The sequence below is a fragment of the Thunnus thynnus genome, chromosome 10 (assembly GCF_963924715.1).
Source record: "Thunnus thynnus chromosome 10, fThuThy2.1, whole genome shotgun sequence".
Classification (NCBI taxonomy): domain Eukaryota; kingdom Metazoa; phylum Chordata; class Actinopteri; order Scombriformes; family Scombridae; genus Thunnus; species Thunnus thynnus.
Genome location: NC_089526.1, coordinates 28209914 through 28223248, shown reverse-complemented (window position 1 = coordinate 28223248; position 13335 = coordinate 28209914). Strand labels below are relative to the sequence as shown.

Sequence of the window (13335 nt, the reverse complement as noted above, 5' to 3'; positions counted from 1 at the left end):
AATGTCAATCTCTCGTGCGTGACTTTAAGGAGCTCAGAGCACTCTAATCCTGACCACTGAGTCTAGAGACAGGTCGCAATTTCTGCAAAATTGAGTATAAGTATTTTTAAGTCTTCATATAAGATTGCACAGTTCTATATGTTACTGAATTCTAGCCTCGATGACTTTAACCCACTGCCACTTTTCTAAACCCATCACAATCTTGCTAGAATTGGAGCTTTGCAATGATTTTCAGAATGTAATATTAGGGGGGATACACGCCATCCCCCCAGCATTGGTAGTGCTAGTCAGTTTATATTGCATATTTGGTTGTTGATGCAGATTATGCCGTAACAGATAAAGTCAATTCCAGGAAGCAACCTTTTTCACCAAAGTCAAGCATAGCTGTAAGACTTCTCTGCTATCGGAAAAATAGGTTTGAATTGCATGCAATTTGTGGCAGGCAGAGCACTCCAATGGAGGGAGGCTATTAGTGAAATGCCTTGCCACTGTCTCTTTAAATGCCAATAAATTCCCATCATTACAGAATCTGGCAGTTTTCCTCCCTGTCTGCAGCCTGGGTCTTTATCTCACTCTGCCTCAGTCTCTGAGCATGTAGATCTGGCCCAGTTAGATTGTCATACTTAACAAACATTAATGATTAATTTCCTCCACTGAGTCAAATGGGGCTAAAGGGATGACTCGATTCATCTTATCGCACCACAAATTAGCATTTCCCCATATTCTCCAGCATCAACTGTGCATTAAAATTCCACATTTACCATTCTGGGCACTGGCAGCTGTGGCGAAAGAGCCAAGGAGATCCTCCTCCTCTGTTGCTGAAGATTCTGATTACTTCTGTGTTACACAAAGAGTAGAATAATTAATTCTGCCAATTTCTGTTTGTTACTGTATGTCTCTGACCGCTCGGAGTCAAATTACTCACTGAGAGGTTATTTGAAGGGTCAAGGTGGGCTTGTTACTTGCTATGTGAAGTCCTGGGTATGCAGTCCTGCATGTGCTTTCACTTTACACTTCCACTGCGATAAAATGTGTCTGCCTACTTTATAATTTCGTAATTTGAGGAGAAAGGTGCAGAAGAGTGCAAATGTTCACATTTAGTGGTGCTTGATGTATCCTGACACATAAACACTCACAACGGCATCAGAATCAAATAGTTTGAGCTGGAAGAATTCATGTAATATCACTTTACAAGATGGTGTTTTACTTCTAGGAAATGAGACACATGAAATGACATGTAAATTTACTGTCAGAGCTAACTAAGGAAGTCATTTGTCATCAGACAACACTTGGAACGCACAAAGGGAACAGCTTGTGGCAACACCCTGTGCTGAACTTCACAGATAGCCAACAATAAAAGAGGGGGTAGAACAGCAAGGTGAAATTTCACAATTTCAGTAAAAAAGATGCCACTCGGTGTATATAAAAAAGGTATCTTTCTTACAATTATGGAGCCAGGTGTGTCAATGGAGTATAAATCTTTGCTGTGGAGTCACTTGTTCGTCTCCTGGCTCTTCACAAGCAGAGCCCCATAAATGTGAAATTGACCGAGCAGAAGAAGTTGTTTGAGGTAAGATTCTGTTTTAATCGCAAGGGAAAGCCAAGGTTATTTCTTCAGATACATGCCTTTTTTTCACACAGAGCACTTGATAGGTAGGCAGACCCCCTCTAACTCCATGTATATTAAAACAGTGATCGTTCTTTTTGGGGCTCCACTATTCTACCAAACTGCTTCATTTCACACCCATGTATATTGTTTCAGGACCATTATGTGGAGTGGCACTGACAAGGTACACTTCATACATTTCAGAGTAGATGAGAGGTAGAGCTGTAACTGATGTACTCTCTAAAGAGTCTGCACCGTTTGCTCTATTATTGATAATATACTGTACATCAGTGGTGCCCACCCTGGGGGTCAGGAGCCTACCAAGGGACGCAACATAAATGTGCAGGGTTTCAGAATGATTAACAGAATCTCTGCTCCACTCATTTTTGTTGTTTCCTCATGAATTACTGGATAATTTTTACCTACTTAGACATTTAAAGATGAATCACATAAGAAACAAAAAAAATCCTTGTTTTGTTGTTGTTGAAGAGATCACAATCTATTGACAGGTGCAACCGGTGATGAGGGCTCACAAACAGACAATGCTTTGTTTAGGGAATCACAAGCCAAAATGGTTAAAAACCACTTTTGGAGGAATATATATTGAAATATGTAACTTCTCCTGTTTGTCTGAAACATGTATTATACTCACAGTTTTCATTATTGTCATTTGTGTTGCCAGTTTAAAGCTAACAGGCCTCTGTATGTGATGCCAACAGCATCCAACAACTCACTTCTGTGAGAGGCACCAAAACCTATTGACAGCTATGACACCATTAACTAAATAGGTTATGAAGGTTATGGTTATTAAGGTTATGAACCATCACCAAATTTAGAGGTTTCCAAGCCTCAGACCAAGATGGGACGTCAAGGTGCTCCATGCACTTATCTGGGGAGTCCCTTTTCTGCAAGGGTAAGGCAAATGGCTAAGTCTTTGGTGGCATTCAACTTCTTGACCTTTGCGCCTTTAAGCGGCTTTGCTACTTCACCGCACTCTGATCAAAGTTAATAAGTGCTTCATATGTTAATGAAAATTGGTACTCCTCTTTGTGTTCCTACAGCTTTTTAATACCTATTATAGACTGAAACTTTTAATGGAGGTTTTAGGTCCCCCTGACAAGCCCATTTCAGAGAGTGACTACACAGATACAAGGCTAAGCTAAGACCAGAGAGTCACTGCTCAGTGGAGGAACCTTACACGGGAGACCTTATTCTCCGGGAAGCAGCAGAAGATAAAGGCCATGGGATGAGTGGCTGCTTTAAAACCCACGTTCAAGTCCGCACAGGGCTAATTACAGCACGCCATCACATTTGAGAGGGTTTAGTTAATCAAGGGGGCTCTCTTTTTCCTCCTATAGTCGAGGAATAACACACTTAAACCATTTAATGCCGCCAGGATTGCGTCCTGTTTAATTCACGGCAGTTTCACATAAGTGGGGTAAATTTAAGCCACACTGACATTAGTTTTAAACAGATCTAATTGAGGAAGGGATCATGGAGAAAATGGCTACACCTGATGATGGTGCACAACTTGCCATGAGGAAAAAAAGAAATTTGGATAGTACATCATTTGGGTCTTAGAAGGCAATAGGAGACTTAGCTACTGTAAGCTTAGATAGCAAATTAATACAAAAAATCTGACTACTAGGGCTTGTGTATGACAAGGAACAGATTACCAGTGTCCCCGAAAAGTAGCATTTGACATTTTGGATTGCTATTTAGTGTTGACTTTATTCATAAACATGGGGAACGAAAAGTAGATTTGAGGCCCAGTCCCTCACATGGTTTTATCCAAAACAATGGGAATATCAAATGTCTCTGACGAGCTTCTTTGAAGATTTTCAGAAGTTGTACTTTTTTTTTTTTTTTACTTGCCGCAACCACCAATGTGTACTGCACCATCTATTTCATAGCTACTGGGCTATTGCAAGACCATACATTCTACTTTGAAGTTTGAGTAAGGACACAGAGACAAAGGCTAAAGCAAACGAGGCGTTGCTGGTAATTGCAATTTCCAAACAATTGTGCCATTCAAATTTTCCCTGAGAACAAAAGGAAGACATTATTGATACGATTACTGGGGCATAGCCTACCTGAAACATGAAAGATTTATTTTTCTTCAATAATGTAATCCCACGAGGCACATCAGTTTAGAAGTGTGAAGAAATAATTCTAAACAATTTTCCCTTTGAAAGGAGAAAGAAGAGGCAGACATTCAAAGCATTGGTTCTTCATTAAAAAGTCAAATTTATGGCATCCGTGCGCCAGTAAGAGTGGGGACACCTGGGGTAGCGAAAGCCACGCGACCGGGGGGTAGGAAGAGGGTGGGGGTTGGGGGATGGGTGTGTGGGGTGGGGGGAGGCGGGACAACTCTGTCATCTTCACACTGTAACCTGGAGCAGACCACAAATTAGCTCCTGTGATGGCAAGGTGTGACCGAAATGAAACAAACACACAAAGAAGCAATCTAATTGAATTGGAGTTCAAAGAGGACTCGGGCGCATTTGGCGATGCTAGGCGCTTTATAGTGCTGGACCTCCGAGCAGTAGCAGGTGCTGCTGAGTGTTCACAGAGCTTTAGCGTCGGCTCAAAGGGAAGTGCCACGCTCTCCAGTGCATTGGTGTACCGTAGCACACCTTCACAGCACTATCACAGAGGGAGAGCCAGTGTTGCCGATGCCATCTCTCTCTCAGATCAAACCACTGCTCTTGGGTGGATTGCGGGGATCAAATATCAAAATAGATAGTTTCAACTCTCGGCAGTGATGCCGGAGAAATTCTGATACGGATACAAGTTCTGCCAGGTTTGATTTGAGCATGTTGAGGAATTTTATTAGACGCCATTGGCAGGAGTTTAACTTATTTTTGATGCTTGGCACAAGGGTTGGCTTAACATATTGTCTCGTGTTAGCTATTAAAAAGAGAGCACTGTACACTGCTTGTGGAAAACGGCGTTTGGAGTTTCGGTTTAAAATAAGTAAATGATCCTCACCTTTGTTGCAGAAGTACTCCATGTCCTCGCAGCTCATGTTCTCAGTTTCAAACTCGGTAGAGAAGTTCTCTTCCACTGAGAACTCGTCTTTGGCCAAGAGCTCGTTCTCCTCGGAGACACACTCCTCCTCCTCTTCCTCCAGGCCATCCTCCAGAGGACCTGAGGGAACACGCACACACATACAGACACACACATACAAACACACAAGGGAGATGTTCAGTAGTTTCATCACATCCTTCAGGCTTTCAAGACAAAAAAAAAAAAAGAAAACTTCTGCTTCTCCTTGTTTCTTTTGTTGAAATACTACAAATGCAGATGCAATTGAACACGCAGCACAGCGCTGTACTGTCTATACACTCCATGCTCAGATATTCAAAATAGACAAAGATTAGGCCATGTTAATAAAGAATATTATTTTACCATCATATTTCAAAAAGGTCTTTCCATTATGGCAATTGAAAAGGACCTATGAGACTGTGTGTTTTCTGAAAAACAAGCTGATATGCAGCCAAGGTGAGCGTTGATGTTAATCCCGCTACCTGCAAAGCAAAACCTCACACAGACTGAAAGAAAAAAAAAAAGTTCCTTTCCAGACTTTTCATACAGGCATCAGCATGGGAGGAGGAAAGAAAATACTTTTATTAATTTGTTAGCCTTATCACAGGGTACAATGTTGATTTTCCATTTACATTCCATGCCTCCGGGTAATACACCAGTGCAATCTTAAAGGAGACACTTTTCCGTGTGATTAATTTTTCCCCCCTCTGTGCAATATTATTTCTTTAAATCTAAATGATTTCAGAGTTTTGCTTGTAGCTGTACATCTCTTTTGGTATTTGCATATTACCATTTTGCTTCAATCAAGGGCGTTGATGGAATTACTGTACTGCTACCTGAATTGTATTAGCTCTGAAAAACATCTCACCCGGCATTTGAATGTTATTAAGATAATGTGCATCTTGCACACCTCTCCTTCACACCACAACATGTCTCCAATGTCTGCACATGAATTACCATAGCAAAGAAGTGATGGAACACTTCAAGTTTAAGGTTAGTTTGTATTTGAAATAATACAGTCCAGGCAAGAAATCTGTGTCATTTCCACCAAAAAAAAAGCCTCCTTTCTCGAGCTGTGTTTAAACTGAGAGTGAATAATCATATCAAAAGTGCTGTCATCACTGCCTGCTAGATGTGGGTGCTGTCTCCATTTCTGCCTGTCACACATGAGCTATGTTGCAGCCTCTTGTGCATCATCCTGGAGCTCAAACAGAGTACACTGATATCCTCTCGACACCTTTCAATGTGTTTGTTCTATTGTAGCGGGAGTGAGCCCCTCAGCTTTAATAAAGCAATAATTTCAGTTCAGAAAGTGGGGCTGGTGTGCCTCTCCTGTTTCTCTTTCTTCCCGCACCGAGCCTCATAAAAGACCCCCCTGATGTCCACAAACTGCTTGCTCTTTTCATTAGTCTTATAAATTACTCCTTTGTAGAGGCCTACATCTGCAGGAGCCCTGGACATGAAAAGAATTAGCACACAGATCTCTAATAGACACTGCAGAGGCAGAGTGCTGCTTTTAAATTAGGATACAGTTTTATGATCTTATCTGATGCCTTCTGCTGATTCGCTGAGGAGTGAAGCGAGGCATGAAGTGACTCGATGAGTCTACCATCGCTTAAGATGATACTGAGAGATATATATCGCAGTATCAAGGGGAGATTGTATGACTGGCGTTAAAAGCTCCTGCCAAGGCAATTGAAGACAGTGTGAAAGAAAGCGGGAAAATACATTTCTATACACACACTCTGTACACATTCCATTACACAGCTGAATAAGAACTGTGTGTACAACTAAACGATTCCTCCTCTGTTGCCGGCAAATACAGCAGCACTATTGCACCATAGAAAATAGACCTACAGTGTTGTGCGATAATAAGGGTAAAGAGAGATTAAAGATAAACTTCATGGTCAATAAGACACAAAGATTAGGTAGATAAGATGAGATAGAATTGAGGTTTAATAGACTCAGAATAAGGGCATCTCACTTCCCCACTCTAACAGTAACTAAATGGAGCATTTTTAAACTGATACGGAGATACTGGAGGCCTTGCTGAATATGAAAAAATGAAATACTCCACACAGTCAGAGACATTAAAGGGGGTCTGATGGCTACTTCTTGGGGACTGCGTAGATTACCAAAGTTTGTTCGCATTCTCACATGTTTAGTTTATTATACAGTATTCATTGCATGGAGAGACCTGAAATTATTTCAGAGACAGCAATGATAAGAATAATGACTTTCTAAACGACTAGCACCACACTCCTAACTCATTTTCTGATAGTGGCGTTCCTGCTATATTTAGTTGTGTACTGTTTAAAATCCTGTCACATTCACTGTGTGACCCGCGCTTGTTGGTGCATTTCTATAGGGTCTGCTGGCGAATTGGGCCAGAGGAATGTCTGCTGCTTCACCCTCTTATCAAGCCTCCTCTGGAGTTCAGATGGCCAATGACACCGCAGAGAGAGCGTCTGCATTTCACTTCGCCATAGAAAACAACACAATCTGCTTTGGAAGGGAGCGCTCATTACAACAGATGCAAAAATCTGCAAAAAGCAGGGAATTTAAGTCAGGAGGTGATCTTGGAAGTAATCACGCAGCAGAAATATTGTATGGTACTTTTTGGGAAATCTATGTGATGTCTTTCATGGTTTCCAATTATTTTATCTGTCTTGTTTTCGCAATGTTATCTGGGAAGACTGTTCTGCTCCATGTGGTTGTCTTAAACTATCATACTGTTTACAAAAGAAAACCAAACCACCATCACATGGCAACTTTTTAGAATTTTGAAATCGCTTTCACAACACCCATTAACTACATTTTGTAAACCCCCACTTCTGAACCAATCAGTGTGCAGTTAGATTTGTTACATTTTCAAAACCACACAAGAACAGAATAATTTAGTGCTGAACTGATCTGCCAGAAAATCGATAGACCATCATTTCTCCTGCCTATCATTGATTCAATGATTCCAGTCTTTTACTGTAAACGCCTGATTTGCTGCTTTTCTCTGTTTTATGTCCTTGTAAATGATATGCCTTTAGGTATTGGATATTTGGTTGGACAAAACAAGCACATTCCTCAGGACTTGTAAAGGTAAAAAGATAAATGATAATAAATACTAAATAAAAATATTCCTTAATTTCCTTAATTTCTTAATTTAATTTTTAAAAAATCAGACTTTTTAAAAAAATATTTTTGCTTTTTTTTCTCATGAAATCCTGGACACAGACCTCTTAAAGTCCTCCAGATTGGAGGATCACTCTGATGAAATTATTCATATTCTTCACTGAGGCTATAATCTGTGATGAGGGGTCACAAGTAGATTTTGCTTCATTTAAAGGGGTCACAAGCCAAAAAAGGTTGGGAACCATTCAACTAAACAATTAATCAATGAATCATGAAAATAATCATTAGATAAATAAAGAGAACAATCATTAGTCCCAGCCCAGAAGTAAGTATCTTTACCCTTACAGCTGACAGCTAAACCGATAAGACTTTCAAGTGTAAATTCATCAACTACACTTTCTTTACAGAGGATGGGTTTGCCAGCACAAGGATTCATATTTGCAGAATTTAACTAGGATGTTTTAGGAAACTGCACCCTGTCTGAACTTCCCCTCAATCAGGGTTAGTGTCCAGGTATCCCTGCCCACATCACAATCCTGTCATCCACACTCTCCGCCCTGAACTGTATCATCCACATTCATCAGGCTCTTCCTCTGCCGACTAGAGAAAGAAATCTCAGCCCTGTTCAAACAGTCATGCAGCAGGAGCAGCAGGCAGGAGCAGCCAATGCTAATAGAGACATTGGTAGCTGAATGCAGGCTTGATCACAGTGGCTCTTTTGTTCATGGCATGGCCTCTGTCTGATAGGGATCGGCCATGCGGAGTGGAGCTCCGGAGAGGGATATGGTAATGCCCCCACTGAGTCTATAAAATGGGGTGATACTCTGAGACCATATGATGGACAGAGGATTAATGAGTCACAGAGGAAGGGGAGCAGGGAAGAGAAGAGTACGGACAGAGGTGGTGGAAGGAGCATATCTTTCAGGAAAACACTCGGTACATGAGTCCATGCCTCAGTGGACTAAAACAGAAAATGTAAAAAACTCACAGATGTGCCAACCTTGCCTCTGAAAACTCACACTGAAAAAAAAAGAGCACTAAACAAATATATGTGTGTATGTGTGCCTCGAAACTGTATGAGTGACTGCTAATTTCATGGCATGCTTTTTCAGCCGTCCGCAATGTGGGGAGCTTGTGGCCGGGCTGTGATAGCGATACCTCACATTATCAGCAGGCTCCACAGTGTGATGTGTGGATCACAAACCCAGCCTCCTCTATAGCTCCCTAATTAGAGGTGAGGTAATTGAATCTGACAGAACAAAGCGGCAGATCTCTATAAGCATGAAAATCATTTTTGCTCCCACCTATACAGTTTTTCATCCAAAAGGTCCATTGAAAATGTGTCCAAGCTGGCCTGGGGATAAAACGTAGCACCTGAGACTAAACATGAATGCATAATGCAGCCCTAAAATCCAACAGGGCCACACAGCTCAACCCCTGCCAACTCCGCTCCCTGTGACTGGCCCTTTGTGCCAACACTGATACTGGGCCTTCCTCACTTCCAGGTTAACAGACACATACTCTGCAGAACTCTCCAAACTTATGCGGGGGAGGAAATGCAGAAATATAGACTTTGTCTCAAGTTGCAAGTACACTGTGAGCCAGGTAGGCTTAGATACACATTCATATGTTTACCCCCACAACTGGAGAAAAGAAAAGGATAAACACAGCAAACTGTGAAAATAGAAAAAAAAAAAACAATTTTGTCTCATCTTGCATGATGGGTCGGGAAGTGTGAGAGAGAAGAGAAAGAGAAGGAGGTGAAAGTGGAGAGAGGCAAGAAGAGACTGGGGGCCATATTCTCTCCTCAGCTCTAATGACCTTTGGGAAGCAGAGGGCTCCCTTAGCCTTGGAGGAGACTTAATGTATATGTTACAGGGCTCAAGCCTCTAATTTAATCCTTGATCACTGTAATGAAATAGATACCATTTATGCAACTCTTAATAGCTTAATATGCTACAGGAACCCTCAAAGGAATTTTTCATTTCAAACATCTTTTTTCATACTGTGTAAATCTTACAAAAAAAGAGCCTTTTTTTCCAAGTTGTACACTCTGTGATCAAACTAAATGTGGAGCTAATGCTGTAACACAAGTCAGAAGTAAATTACCATTTGTATATTGTCTATGAATGGCTATGCTTGTGTGTGTATGTGTGTGTAAATGTGTGTGTGTGTGTGCTGGGAGGAGCATGGAACAGCTTCAGTGGAGACTGATGCGTTCTCAGAGCTGCAGTCTGTGACCAAGAATAAGCAATGGTATTGTTTAACTTGATTTTCCGGTTGCTAAGCAATGTAATTCTCATGATTAGAAATGGCTGCCTTCCTAAATTCGGGCACTTACAATCAACAGTCAACAAACTGCTTGAAAACTCAGCACAAGCGCTCGTCTGGAAATTGCGGTGAGAGAGAGGGAGGGCGGGTTCACCGGGGGATGAATAAATGTATTCACATCCTTGTAAAACGCGCGCGCGTACGAACACGTACAGGAACGTAGCCACCCTCATGTGAGGCTGCAGCGCTGGAGATGACAAGACATCCAAATGCAATCTGATGACATCATGCATTTAGATGGCCCACTAAGTTTACATTACTGTACATTTATGCTTCATGCAGCAAGACTGAGACACACCCATCGGCTGGGAAAAAGTATCGCTGTCACTATCACTATGTTTGGCCATTCTTCATGACAGCTTGTGAAAGTGTTACCCAGGCGCAGAATAATGTTATTCTCTAAGTCACATATTTATTTTTTGCATTTTCTCAAACACTGTTAACATTATTCTGTCGAGTATCTTATTCCAATCAGACACAACGTTGGATCCCAGCATGTTTGCAGAGTTGCTAAGTTCTGTGTTGTTGCGCCCAGTGTTTCTGTCTGGACTGTTGAAGGGGAATAACACGCTCTTACTTCTTTATCCAATGAATTTGAATTGGAATGGCATGAAAACATGCTGGCATTTGACTATGCCATTAAAATGCTGGAGGCACCTCTGAGCGTGCCCGAGGGCTTCAGCAGATGCCAGCCAGTTTCTCTGTGGAGTTAGCTGGGTCCTGCTTCACTCCACCGCCTCTACTTGTCTCTCTAGAGTTTACAGAGACACACATACACAGACACACACGTCCAAGTGGACACTGGTACCATGTTTGGTCCATAAAAGTCACAAAGCTTGTCCTCCAAGTAATAGGGTCTTTGCTAATGCCTCTCTTGCAGGGTAACATTTGCTTTGCAGGGGAAACGAACACATTAAAATGCAGTTTAAAAGGCCAGTATGCTGTATTTCAGCATCCTCAAGTTCTTCCTGTTGCTACAGTTCTGGCTGGGTGATTTATTAGTGTCATTCTGTTACTTATAAGGAAATAAAAGTTAACCATGTGCCTGTACACCAGATGTGACAGCTGAAACAAAGCAGGTAAAATATGTGTGGTCTTAATTACTGGTTTATAAGCGAGCTTTTCACTAGAACGTTCACTTTTAATGAAGCCATTGAGTGAGGCTCCTCCAGGGAGCTATCATGGTTAAGTGGGAGCATCCATCTTCAGCCATTGGCTCGTCTGCAGACGAGTGGAGGCTCTGTCTACAGCACGCTCACCTCATATTGGCTCACTTTATCTCCACTAAGTAAAGTCTGCTGGAAGGTGGTAACAGTGGCAAGAAAAGACTTTTCTCCACCAGCTCTGATGAGGCTGAGGGAGTTTTCATCCTGTAGAGACACTCAGCACTTCACTGTCTTAAGCGTTTAATAAGATGCTGCTGTTTAACCTGAAAAAGCATCATATTCATCACATTCAGTGGCCTGCGAGTCTGTGGGGGTTGAAATAGCAATATTGTAAACGTTAAAACTGCCTCTGCAACAATTAGCTTTTAGTGGAGCATCATTTCAAAGAATTTAATGGGAAGCTTTCAGAAAAAAAGAAAAATGATTACTGTATCAAATAATGTAGATAAAACAATATTTCCCCATCAAGGAATTTCTATGAAATGGATATATCTAAGATGTCAATTTCATTCCAGTATTACGGAGGATGGGGGGTTCCTTTTGCAATAAATTCTTCATTAATTCAATTCTAATTTGCCTCTGGTTCCTATTTCTACTATTGATAGTTCCACTTCTTAATACCTCGGATAAGGGGGAGAAAATCATTGCAATAACTCAGTGGAGACTGTGAGCTGAAGATATGATCTAAATATTACCAATGCCAAAAGAAGTGTGAAGTCTGATGAACATTTCAAAAGAACAATTCTTTATGGATCAGCTAAATCTTTTCCACTTTTTAATTAAAAGTAAAGAAAATAGAAGTTAATTATCCTGTAAAGATTAGCTGGTGGGCATCTTTCTGTAAATTAGTTCTAATTAAAAGGAAATTGTCAAATGACATTCAAAGCACTGTCCTTTAAAACACAGACCGAGATGGGCTTTTTCCCCCTCCTCCCACCCTCCTCCCACCCCACCCACCCCCACCACAGCCTCTCTCCTAATTCTTGATCTGCCCATGTGAAGCTTCTTGCTAGAAGATTAGGATTCTGCCAGTGCTTCAGACAGCACACACACACTCCCTGCTCCCTGGATAGCAGGCCTCTAGCACACTGTGAAATACTGTTGCATCAATGGGGAGCTAGTGGCTGTTAGAGATAAATACTCCTCATTGATAAATGATTGCACTGATTAGCTGCTTGGGTTAGAATTGCCTTTTGATGAAATATTTGATATTGGTGATGTGCACCAATCCAGTGTAAAAACACTCTGGAAAACCTGCAGTGAAGTAAAATATTTCTTTGCACTTTAGACATGTTTTTAATTTCTAAAGATTCCCATACTTGAATAAGGGGGAGATGGCACATTTACTACCATTTTAAGAATATTAAAATTTGGGTAAAATATTAAAATTTGTGGCATAAAATAGTTACATTTGAGATAGCATGTGCTTTTAGTTATGGTATAAGTAACATAATTTCAAATGTATCATTTAGGGCCACATCTAATGATTATTTTCATTATCCATATATGCTGATTATTTTCAAATTGTCGGTCAGAAAATAGTTAAAAATGTCCGTCACAAGTTCTCAGAACCCAGAACAAAACATCACGTGGAACACAATCTTTTCAGATTGCTTGTTTTGTCTCACCAACAGCCCAAAACCCAAAGATACTTCATGTTTTGGAATGTGCAAATGTTTGTCATTTCTGCTCGAGATATGACTTAAAAAGATTATTCGATAATCAAAATAGCTGTTATCTATTTATTCAACTGACTAACTGATTAAGCGACTAATCACTTCAGCTCTAATATCATTATCAGCCTTCAAACATGTCTTTAGTTAAACTTTGCATGATATACTTTCCTGCCATCAAAAACAAAACAAAAAAACCCAAACAAAAGAAGACGAAGCCACAGCACTTAACCAAACATCTACTATCATCACTTCACCAATAAATGATGAATCAGACTCCTCTCTTATGGGTGTACTGTAGCTTTCATCTGATTTCATGTGGATTTCATCATTCATTGTCTGGCTCGGCTGTTGCTCCCATCCACTCGCATTGTATCAAACCAGA

General features: G+C 40.9%; 1 protein-coding gene across 1 annotated transcript in view; it reads right to left on the bottom strand.

Annotated features, from left to right (window-relative positions):
• zfpm2a (zinc finger protein, FOG family member 2a) overlaps positions 1-13335 on the bottom strand; it is a 118563-nt gene that overhangs the window by 81739 nt on the left and 23489 nt on the right. The window contains exon 2 of the mRNA XM_067602373.1: positions 4598-4756. Within this exon, the coding sequence (XP_067458474.1) occupies positions 4598-4756 (159 nt within the window). The remainder of the gene's footprint in view (positions 1-4597; positions 4757-13335) is intronic.